Below are 12812 nucleotides of genomic sequence, written 5' to 3'. Positions count from 1 at the left end.
TGAATTAAATTATAGGCTCCTCTAAGGTCAAGCTTGGTAAAGAATTTAGCTCCCTGTAGTCTCTCAATAAGCTCCGGAATCAGTGGGAGAGGATAACGATTCTTTACTGTCCTTTTATTTAGTTGTCTATAATCGATTATCGGGCGTAAAGATCCATCTTTGTTTTTTACAAAGAACATCCCCGCTCCTGCTGGGGATGTAGAAGGACGGATAAAGCCTTTCCTTAGGTTATCATCAAGGTATGTTTTCAAGTGGTCTAGTTCAGGTTTTGACAATGGAAGGATGTGTCCATAAGGGATATCTGATCCTGGGAGGAGCTCGATAGGACAGTCATACTTCCTATGTGGAGGAAGTTTTTCGGACTCTTTTTTACTAAAAACGTCATTGAAGTCAGCATACTCCTGAGGTATGTCAAATTCTAAAGGGTTCTCTATAGTATGCAGTATAAGTGGTGGGCAACAAGTTGTCTTACAGTAGTGAGAGTTAAAACAAATGGAGAATGGTGACCAGACTATACAGGGGTTGTGTAGTGATAGCCAGTTTAACCCTAGAATGATGGGTACAATGGGGGATGAAATTACATCAAAGGTTTGAAATTCCCTATGATGGTCTTGTGTCACTACAAGTAAAGGTACAGTTTCATACATTACGAGGCCTGAGGCCATATTATTACCATCAATAACTCGCAAATACACAGGAGTCTGCTTTTTCACCAAAGGTATTTTATTATCCTTAGTATATTGTACATCAATATAGTTTGCAGTTGCTCCTGAATCAATGATCCCACTGGCGTTGAGGCGACATTGGTCCCACTGTAAAAGAAGTGGGAATTTATGGTAGGTTGTAGCAGAGGTATAACTACCTAAACATTCAGTATGTGACATTGTCTTACCGCGGTTCTGTCGCTGAAGCGCAGGACAGTCCTTAACCCCATGGTCCTCTGCTGCACAATACATGCAGAGATTTTGACTGCAGCATCTTAGTTTCTCCTGTGCTGTAAGCGGTCCTTTCACAAACCCAATGTCCATGGGCTCAGTGGGGGGCTTTATTGGTGGTATGTGTGCAGGGGTATGGGTATGACATTTTTGAGTGGTGTCCTGGTAAGACCTTTCCTGTTGCCTTTCCCTAAGGCGTCTATCAATAGTGATACTGAGATTTATTAATTCTTCTAAGGTGGGGGGAAGGTCAACTCGAGATAACTCATCTTTAATACCATCAGACAAGCCTAGTCGGAATTGATTCCTTAGAGAGAGGTTATTCCATTGGCTATCTTTTGCCCATTTCTTAAATTCAGTGATATACTCCTCTACATATCTTTTCTTTTGCTTCAATGACCTCATGGCATTTTCGGCAGTCATTTGTTTATAAGGATCATCATACAACTGGGCTAAGGCGGTAAAGAAAGCATCTAATGAATTGAGTATGTTATCATTTGTTTCAAAAAAACTGTTTGCCCAGCTCCTGGGCTCACCTCTAAGAAAAGATATGGTTGTTAGAACCTTTACTCTATCTGTGGGATATGTCTGTGGTTTTAGGGGCAACAAAAGAAAACATGCATTTCTAAAATCTCTGAATTGTGTTATATCATCTTTAAATAATTCAGGTAGACTGACTTGTGGTTCTATAGCATGAATTTTTGTTTCTACAATATCTTTTATATAAGCTTTTAAATTATCATTTTCTGCCTTTAGGGTATTTAACCCATCAGTGAGTAAATCTACCCTATGACTAAGGGTTTGCATGTGTGCGGTTATCTCAGCTGGGTCCATGCTTATTTTTTCTGGCTTAGTATTCTGTCAGGATTTATGTCTTGCCGTATCCTGTAAGGCAAGGAATTTATTTTCAAGAACCTCAACTGCTGAGTTAAAAGGAAAAAAACTTAAAATAGTATGTGTGTTGTTCAAAGAATACTGGGAATTATCATTAATTACTATCAGAGTAAAAGATAATCCCAGACATCATAATTCAGTTATTAGCAGGGGTTAATGGTGATTACACTACAGCTGCCAACTGTGAGTAAACACTAAACAATTGCAGCAGTGTAACACATAGAAACCCCAGTATGGATACATAGAATAATATATTTACAAACTAGTTTGGAATTTCAGTAGTACTGGCAATAAAAAGAGATCAGGCAAAAGGCTAAATAATAAGTAATTAACTTTAGTGAGCATTATTAAGATAGCTAGTTAAAATTGGCTCAGATCGATTTAGCAATTGCATATACATATGATAAACAAGAGTCAGGTATGCGCATATATGATTTGAGTCACAGGAGAGTGAATGTTAAGAGCAGGTCTTACTTGAGAAATTATTAGAGGGTCCGCAGGAATTAGGAACTTGCAAGTCCTGGCAGTCTGGGAGACAGTGCAGCTGAACTGTGTGTTGCTGCTGTGTGAAGCAGGATGGCGTGTGACGTCACCGCTCTGTGAAATCCGGAACTGACAGGCAAAAAAGGCAGAGGCAGACTCTTTTCGCAGAGAAGGTAGGCTTGGCTGTAGCAGTTCTATAGCAAAAGACTCCAATACTAAGCAACTAGGAGAGTGTGGTATATAGAGCTGAAGCAGGATAGACACTCCCATATTTAAAGGGACATGACAGCTGAATAGTATTGACAGTCAATTGAATAGAACTAGTGAGCCTTTTGTGATTGGATGCCATATGCAGCCCAGATCATGATGTCATCAGTTGGCTAAACTTGGCAGCCATTTCAATGTGACCAGAAACAATGTTCATTTTAAAATAACTTTTTTTACTTTTCCTGCTGCATGATATAGAAAGGGTGCAGGAGACTATTTGCAGCTTAATCTAAGGTTAGTCTTTAAGATGGCTAAAGTGTAGACTGTCCCTTTAAGTATAGAAACTATCAGTATACAGGCTAAATCAGCTATTTTAAATGCTGAAGTTTAAAGGATCTACTTGCTGTTCCAATCAGCCAATAGAATGCAAGCTCAATCCTATTGGCTGATTGGATCAGCCAATAGGATTGAAGCTCAATCCTATTGGCGGATTCCATCAGCCAATATGATTTTTTCACCTTTAATTCAGATTGGCTGATAGAATTCTATCAGCCAATCGGAATTCAAGGGACGCCATCTTGGGTGACGATACTTAAAGGAATCTTCATTCAAGAAGACCTGTCGGAAGAAGAGGATGCTTCGCACCGGATGTCTTGAAGATGGAGCCGCTCCGTGCCGGATGGAGGAAGATAGAAGATGTCGTCTGGATGAAGACTTCTGCCCGGTTGGATGAAGACTTCGGCCTGCTTCGATGAAGACTTCTGCCGCTTCGTTGAGGACTTTTGCCGCTTCGTTGAGGATGGATGTCGGGTCTTCAAAAACTGTAAGTGGATCTTCGGGCGTTAGTGTTAGTTTTTTTTAAGGGTTTATTGGGTGGATTTTATTTTTAGATTAGGGTTTGGGCAGAAAAAGAGCTAAATGCCCTTTTAAGAGCAAGGCCCATACAAATGCCCTTTTCAGGCAATGGGGAGCTTGGGTTTTTTAGATAGGATTTTATTTGGGGGGTTGGTTGTGTGGGTGGTGGGTTTTACTGTTAGTGGGTTGTTTGTATTATTTTTTTTACAGGTAAAAGAGCTGATTTATTTGGGGCAATGCCCCACAAAAGGCCCTTTTAAGGGCTATTGGTAGTTAGTGTAGGCTAGGTTTTTTTTATTTTGGGGGGCTTTTTTATTTTGATAGGGCTATTAGATTAGGTGTAATTAGTTTAAATATTTGATAATTTCTTTTTTTGTTTTGTGTAATTTAGTGTTTTTTTTTGTAATTTAGTTAATTGTATTTAATTAATGTAATTTAGTTAATTGTAGTGTAAGGTTAGGTGTTAGTGTAAGACAGGTTAAGTTTTATTTTACAGGCACATTTGTATTTATTTTAGCTAGGTAGCTAGAAAATAGTTAATAACTATTTACTAACTAGTCTACCTAGTTAAAATAAATACAAACTTAGCTGTGAAATAAAAATAAAACCTAAGATAGATACAATGTAACTATTAGTTATATTGTAGCTAGCTTAGGTTTTATTTTATAGGTAAGTTTTTATTTTTAAATAGGAATTATTTTAGGTATTAATAATAGGTTTTATTTAGATTTATTTTAATTACATTGAAGTTAGGGGGTGTTAGGGTTAGGGTTAAACTTAGGGTTAGGGTTAATAGTGGCGGCGACGTTGGGGGCGGAAGATTAGGGGTTAATAACTGTAATGTCGGTGGCGGCGATGTTGGGGGACGGCAGATTAGGGGTTAATAAGTGTAGGTAGGTGATGGCGACATTGGGGCGGCAGATTAGGGGTCAATAACTGTAATGTAGGTGGCGGCGATGTCGGGGGCGGCAGATTAGGGGTTAATAAGTGTAGGTAGGTAGCAACGACATTGGGGGCGGAAGATTTTGGGTTAATAAGTGTAGGTAGGTGTCGGCGATGTCGGGGGCAGCAGATTAGGGGTGTTTAGACTCAGGGTTTATGTTAGGGTGTTAGGTTACTTTTTATTTCCCCATATGAATCAATGGGGCTGCGTTACGGAGCTTTACGCTCCTTTATTGTAAGTGTTAGGCTTTTTTTCAGCTGGCTCTCCCTATTGATGTCTATGGGGAAATCGTGCACGAGCACGTAAAACCAGCTCAAAGCAGCGCTGGTATTTGTGTGCGGTATGGAGCTCAATTTTGCTCAACGCTCACTTATTGCCTGCTAACGCCGGGTTTTAGTAAACCTGTAATAGCAGCGCTATAGGGAGGTGAGCGGTGGCAATAACTTGCAAGTTCGCACCGAGCCGCTCATAACGCAAAACTCGTAATCTAGCCGTTACTTATTTAGATTGTTTTTCCTTTTATGTAAGAGACATTCATTTCAGTTTTGAATTGACCATTTCTGTGCCATACTTGGGGCAACTCTTTAGATAATCTCTCTGTGCTGTTAAAGGGATAGTCTATTCAAAATTAAAATTGCATGATTCAGATAAAGTATTCAATTTTAAGCAACTTTCTAATTTACTCCTATTATCAATATTTCTTCATTCTCTTTCTCTCTCGTTTAGGAGCCGGACAATTTTTGGTTCAGCACCTGGGTAGTGCTTGCTGATTGGTGTCTAAATATAGCTACCAATGATCAAGCACTAGCCAGAGTGCTTAACCAAAAATAGGCCGGCTCCTAAGCTTACATTCCAGCCTTTTCAAAAAAAGATACTAAGAGAACAAAGAAAATTGATAATGAGTAAATTAGAAAGTTGCTCTATCTGAATCATGAAAGTTTAATTTTGACTGGAATATCCCTTTAAGGATGTACACAACACTCAGATAGAATTCACTCAAGCAACCAATACAGATCCTGGTTTATTTGCAGGCAGGAGTTATGGAGCATCAATTTTTACTATTAAACATTCTGGTGTACATTCCTTACCCCAGTTTCAAATGTAGGATTGTCAAAGGCAGATTCAACAGTGACCTGATCATATGATGGAGACGACGATAGCGGCAGGCGGAGGGGAGATTTTCCTTGGATCCTGCACAAGAATTACAGAAAGACAAAAGCAGTTTGTGTAAAGGCAGCGATGTTTAACCTGAAATCACTCCAACATGCATTGTATTGATCGTAGCTAAGCTACCATGACAGCAATTAGTGTTCTCTTACTTGGAGAAATACAGGTAAATAGCTGAAATAACCAGAGCCACCATGATAATTGGGATAAAAACAGCCAGCAGGATGTGAGAGCTATCCAGAGGGAGGACTGAAGCTGCTGCCTTTTGTACAGCTGAAAAATACAAAAAGAGAAATTGACACAAAATAAATAATGTATGATATATTACAATAAAGAGACTAGAAACAATCTATTATTTGTGTCTTAAAGGGACATTGTACACTTTATTTGTCTTTGCATAAATGCTTTGTAGATGATCGATTTATATAGCCCCATACAGGTTTTTTTTTTTTAAATGTATAGTTTTGCTTATTTTTAAATAACATTGTGCTGATTTTCAGACTCCTAACCAAGCCCTAAAGGTTTAGAAGTATACTGATGTATTCCTACTCCAGCTTGCTTCTGTTTGTGTAAAGGGTCTTTTCATATGCAGGGGGGGGGGGAGTGTCTGTTCTTTTTGCTTTCCAGCCCATTTCAATGGGTGTCCCAGCTTTAATGTGCTAAACTGGAAGCTTCTAATTAAAAGGATACTAAACCCAATTTTGTAATTTCATGATTCAGATAGAGCTTGTAATTTTAAGCAACTTTCTAATTTATTCCTACTATCAATTTTTCTTCGTTCTCTTGCAATCTTTATTTAAAAAGCAGGAATGTAAGCTTAGGAGCCGGGCCATTTTTTTGGTTCAGCACCCTGGATAACGCTTGCTTATTGGTGGCTACATTTGGCTAACCAATAAGCAAGCGTAACCCAGGTTCTGAACCAAAAATGGGCCGTTTCCTAATCTTCATATTCCTGCTTTTTAAATAAAGATAAAGAGAACAAAAAAAAATTGGTAATAGGAGTAAATTACAAAGTTGCTTCAATTGCATTGTGTTTCCTAAGCCTAAGATTAAGTGTATAAGGTCATTTTACGGATTTGTGGTTGTTACTACAGAAAGAAAGATCTGTTATTTAAACTTAAGTATACACATTCAATATTACCAGACTGTGGAGAAAAAAAGTAAAACGAATATATTTAAAAAAAGATTGTGACATCATTGGGTGCATTACTACCAGCACCAAACTCTATTATTACACAATCTGGGGAATGCAGTGTGATTAATTTAAATCATCCATCAGGGTCAAGCTGTGGTTTTATACAAGCACATATTATCTTAGTAATAGCGGAATGTTGTTACCTAAATTTAATATACATATCTAATATCAATATATTGTAGGTAATACACATGCTGGATAATATTATAACTATTTATATGAAAAAACCAAGCCACTATAATAGTATATACCTGACTCTGATGATTACTAATAGGAATTGAACTTTCAGTTAACTATTGAATATAATATCTGCTATCTCAGGAGGGGAGGTTTTACATCTAGAATATACTATTTAGAATATACTATTTAGGAAAAATCTAATGATACTATATTAGTATATACCTCACTCTGATGACTACTAATGGGAATTGAACCTTTAGTCAACTATTGAATATAATATCTGCTATCTCAGGAGGAGAGGTTTCAGATGCAGAATATACTATTCAGAATATATGGTATTCATACTAGAATCCTAGAGGAATAATTGCACTCACTATAAACTGATGTAGTAAAAACCTCTCTCAGATAAAACATGTGTATATAAAAAGTGCAAATCAATTCCATACATGACACTGCATATCTAAGAATGTACATGGTATATCACAATATACCATAATCATCTACAAAATTGTATGCGGTATATCACATTATACCATAATCATCCACAAAATTATCGCCCAATACATTGCCTGATTTTTATTCACCAAGATAATTTTCTGTGATAAATGAATAATGATTAGTCTTAAGACTATGGATTAACAATACATCCTAGGTCTATACTATAAAGACTAACTAATAATTCAAGCTCAGAGTACTTATTAATTAGGAATCCTGTTATTGGAAGTCTACCCGCAACTCTGATTTAAGTTGATACAATTCCTGTGTTTTTAAATGTATTGTCCCACCATTATTTTTAAAGTCCAAATAAAAGTTATATTTTAAATTATCTAATGTATCCGCCACTTGTAACTTAGTCTACTATTCCACCTATCAGGGAATTTGAGTGCTATCCATGTGTACAACCCCTGGAGATTTCAATCTCCTTTTGTTTCCAAATTGTAAATTACAAAGTTGCTTAAAATTGCATGCTCTATTATTAAAGAAACAAATTGGGTTTAGTATCCCTTTAAGTTTTTATACTGGATTTTTAGATCAGTGTCAGTGCATATTATTCTTTATAGTAGTGTCTATTACATGCAGTTATATGAAAATTGGTGTATACTGTCCCTTTAAAAAGGTTCCCCAAACTGAGCAATAGCAATATACATAACACTATTTAAAGGGACATAAGCACCAAGACACACACCAGCTGCAAGAAATCTGTAAAAAAAGGGCCTCTTTAGCCTTTAACAGATAGTTTTGCTCCATGTGATGAGTGCCAATCTCTGCTGTAATACAGGAGCTTATTGGAAAGTATTCTCCATGCACTGTGCACAAAGCATGGCAACCAATCAAGCACCCCCATGTGTAAGCATTGGGTGTTTGCTTGTGGTGCCAATAAAATGTTATAAAAGGCTAAAGCAGTCGTTTCTTTACTCAAGCACTAAATAAATGCTAAATAGAACAATGTGTATAAAATAAAGTAAGAAAATAGCATGAGAATAATATGCACATTTTTAAAAATGGTATTAATTAATATTCTCTGCTGAGGCCAGTTATGGCTAGTGAGTTACTGGAGTGCGAAACCAATGAGTTTGTGGTAATATAGAAGTGTTATATCTGGAGTCTACACTTCAACTTTTTATAGGGATTTGAACCCACAATTTTCAGAATTAAATTACAGGAAAAGAAGACAAAATAGATGTTAAAAGCATATTGCCCAAGTTTTTACTACATATCATTAAAATTTTTATATTATTATTTCAATTTGATGTACCTTTTAGCATGATTAAAAATAAAAAAGCAGATATATACCCTGTTTTCTCCTTATAAACAATTCACAGCAATATACTTGATGCTTTCACTTTATTGCTGGTTTTATCAGTGTCTGCACTAACATACAACCTAGCAGGACCTTGGAAAGAGTAGGAATCGAGAGGCAAAATGAGAGAAAACAAGCTATAAAGTGATTATTGCACATTAATACTGTAACCTCCTATAAGGGTTTGTATTGTAAGCTGCCTATAAACATAATATATAATAAGGAGGTCATTTACAAGTCCAATAATAAAAAGCATTTGTTCATTTCATTATCAATAACTTTATAAATGAAGGATTTTCACTAACCTTCAACACTCTTGTCACTGTAAAATTCTTTATATGAGGCTAAAAAACAAATGAAAGAAAAATTAAATATATAGAGGTTAAAGGGACGTAAGCGTCCTCCTTATCCATAATGCATATTGCAAGATCATACATGAAACATGAAAAACAAAACACACAAAGAAACATTAAAACTGTTTATATGGAATGGGGTCTTCCAGCAATACTTAGATTCTGCAATAGTAGATGAGCTTCCATTTCCAAAATTGTTCTGTTAAACGTTAGTACTGCTAGAGTGAAAACTTTTACTGATTCTATGATCCAGACAGGAAATGGCTTAACCATTTGGCCCCTACAGGTAACATCACTTCAATTTAAGATTGTGTCTGACATGGTGCGTTTTAGATACATTTTCTAAGATTCAGATTAGTAAATTGTATTCCAACTCTGACATTTAAAAAAAAAAAAAACCTTAATGACCAATGATGGAATTATTCCATCAAGGAAACATTGACCAAACTGAAGCTGTGTCTTTAAGGTGTTAAAGGCAAGTGGAGATCAAAAGTAAACATTAATAATTAAGACCATACAAAAAAAAAAAAACCTTGAAAAAACTTCCAATTCTGTTATGCCAATTTACCTCTGTCTCTTGGTATTCTTTGTATTTAAATGCAGCTCCTTTTAAGGTGAGCATACCTACATAGGTTTAGAAGTGTGCACATATTTTGACTATATGGCAGCTGTATTTACAGAAGTGTGTGCAACCAATGTGTGCTCAAGACTTGTGCCTTCTCTCATGGAAAGGAGCTCATTTTCAGAAAGGACACCAAGATAAAAAAAAAAATTAAACTCTCTATCTGAACCATGACAATTTAATATAGACTTCCATATCCCTTTAAAAGATCATGTTTTTTTAAAATTAAATTGTAATACAAATGTAATTATATTAGATTTATATACATTTAACACTTTAGTCCACTAGATTCTCTAAAAATTCCAAAAACCTTCCAGTAAGAATAATGGCTCAAAGTTCTGTTTTCCTTTTGAAATAATACTGCAATGGAGAGCTACAATACGCTTTAGTGATGCAGCCTTATAATAACATAGGGGTTTATTATTTTTTTTTTACAAGAGATTCTTTTTTTTACTTCCATTTTAGTTATTGGAAGAATCAACTTAAAAGAGGAGATATCATTATATTGACTTTGTATCAGGGCTTAGGGCTAAATATGTATTACATATATTTTTATTTTTACTTAAATTATTCTTTTGAATTAAATGTGGTTCATAAAAATCTGTATTAAAAGTATTATAATACACTTTTGTTATTAATCATAATGTTTATTTATTTAATACTAACCCTCTATACAGCTTTTGTTTATACTATTTTTGCCAAGAACCCACACATTTTTTTGCAGATATTACTTTGAACTTAGCATTAAGGCCCCTAGTGCGGATCAGGTCCGACAGACCTCGCTGAATACGGCGAGCAATACGCTCTCCGTATTCAGCATTGCACCAGCAGCTCATGTGAGCTGCTGGTGCAACGCCGCCCCCTGCAGATTCGCGGCCAATCGGCCACGAGCAGGGGGTTGTCAATCAACCCGATCGTACTCGATCGGGTTGATTTGTGGCAATGTCTGTCCGCCTGGTCAGAGCAGGCAGACAGGGTTATGGAGCAGCAGTCTTTAGACCGCTGCTTCATAACCGGTGTTTCTGGTGAGCCTGCAGAAACACAGGCCCTCAAACTCCACCTGGAGCTTGATAAATGGGCCCCTTATCTCTGAATTTTTGGTTGTGTATTTAGTCCATGGAACTATTGTACCATCCCTATGTGTTCTTAAGATGCATTCTATTTCACCTTTGCAGCTGGGTAGTGAGCCGCTCCACTGAGAAGGGTGTCCAGGGATACATTTTAGGCTCTGCTCCCCCATTAACATATATTCTGTCATGCATAAAAATCTGACAGCCTCCCCTGGCTGGTACATTCTCTTTTCTGGTTCCTGACGTCCATTTTCTGGGGTCCCAGGATTAAAACAGGGCTCATATTTCTCTGCTAAACTCAAACATATAAGCAAAGTCACAAGTTACAAATCCATATCCGCAACTCAGCTATGTTTCTAACATAAAAAATACATAGATGGATCACCAAGTGTTGGGAGTGTCCATGTTAATATATATTTTTTAATTTTCACAGTAAATGAATAGCTTTTTTAAATACTGTAACTACAAGGAACACATTATATACATATTAATAAACTAACTGAAATATTTTATGTAAATGCTATGAATTATATGTGATATAAATTTTCTGTATAGGTACAGATGGATCTGGGGACATCAAAACTTCTTAAAAACAGTTGATTAACTTGTTTAAAAATCACTCAGGTTAAGGGAACAATTTAAACACACAACCGACTGTTGAATCACCAAACAAGGAGTTCACAGACAGCTTCACACTGTAAAATTCAAAGTCCCAACCCTTTTTGTAACATCAGAGTCCCAACTGTCCAATAGAATTCTATTGGACAGTTTCGACTCTGATGTCACAAGGAGGGTGGGACTTTGAATTATTCCACCTATTTTTAAGTTTGTTCATACAGGACTTCACTATTTGTTGTTATTTTCCCTTTTCTTCTAAGACTTTAACATAAGGATACTTGAAGACTACGTGTCCTTACCGGTGCGTTATCACATTTGTTTGTCACTAAGTATCATGTCTATCAACCATGTGCTGCTGATAGGCGATGTTGAATGAAATTTAGTAGTCTTGGTTTATAAACTGCAAGCAGTAGACATGCTCGGGACAGGGGAACACAATAAAATGTATTTGAGGTTCATGTTGTGACTGCTGTTTCAAATATTGAGTGAATCTTATTCAGAGCGTAAGCATAAATTCAATTACTGAAGGGTTTGCAATAAATTGTAGTCTACACAGTATCTATTTGTAATGCTTTTTTTTCTAAGAGCTCACAGATTACTCAAATATATTACTGTATACTGAGAACACATCATGAGGATTTACAGCGGAACACAGTGCTATTGGAGAGGATAACTTTTAGCAAGCAACCATGCAAGACCTTACAGCTTCTCTATATTTTTCCATTTGTGTAATACAAAGACACTGCACAAATAAAAATCCATCACTTCATAGAAAGAATAGGCTGATAAACCCTGATAAGAACTCCTTACAAAAGCTAATCCTGGTAAGTCTCTCTTTTTAACAAGACTTCATTCAGCTTTTAAACGTAGTGCCAAAAATTATAAAATTTGTTTTAGTTATTTAATGAATAATGAATGTGTCGAATATTTGTTCTAAGTGAACTAATGAACAAACACATTTTTTTTCTTTAGTTCATTTAGTTTCTCCATATAATAGATAGGGAAAATGACATGAGTTATGGAATTAATTTTGTATACGTTCAAAATTAGTGCATTTCTACACACAAGTATTTATCATCTTTGCTCCTACTAACAACCAATCTCATTTTTTTCAACTAGGCATGTGCATGTACAGGTTCCGGATGCCTTCAAATACACAATAAGGCGGCCTCTTGCACTGTTCGGCTCTTTTCGAATCTGGATTTCTTCTTGTGAAAGTGCAACACACAAGAAGAAATCTGACTCTAAAAAGGAGCAGCACGCCACGAGCAGCCGCCTTCTTACGCATTGCAGTCGTAGGGGAGGAGAAGGCTTGATAAATCGAGCCGATTATAACATAAAATGAAGGGACTGGGAATAGCTGATTATATTAGCTCATAGATAAACAAATTGCTGAAAGACAGGTAATAAAAAGTTTTAGTAAATGGATTATACTTAGATTGAATATAAGTAAAAAGTGGGTCCCTCATGATTCCTTATTAAGCACAAG

The 12812-nt window shown here is 36.2% G+C and overlaps 1 protein-coding gene across 1 annotated transcript in view; it reads right to left on the bottom strand.

The window, feature by feature from the left end:
* SEZ6 (seizure related 6 homolog) overlaps window positions 1-12812 on the bottom strand; it is a 639531-nt gene that overhangs the window by 19868 nt on the left and 606851 nt on the right. Inside the window, exons 13-16 of the mRNA XM_053705225.1 lie at window positions 10803-10997; window positions 8966-9004; window positions 5637-5757; window positions 5406-5508 (exon numbers count right to left, since the gene is read on the bottom strand). Of these exons, the coding sequence (XP_053561200.1) occupies window positions 5406-5508; window positions 5637-5757; window positions 8966-9004; window positions 10803-10997 (458 nt within the window). The remainder of the gene's footprint in view (window positions 1-5405; window positions 5509-5636; window positions 5758-8965; window positions 9005-10802; window positions 10998-12812) is intronic.

This window comes from Bombina bombina, chromosome 3 (genome assembly GCF_027579735.1).
Source record: "Bombina bombina isolate aBomBom1 chromosome 3, aBomBom1.pri, whole genome shotgun sequence".
Taxonomy (NCBI): domain Eukaryota; kingdom Metazoa; phylum Chordata; class Amphibia; order Anura; family Bombinatoridae; genus Bombina; species Bombina bombina.
The sequence above is the reverse complement of the archived record's forward strand: the minus strand, read 5'-3'. Positions and strand labels throughout refer to the sequence as shown.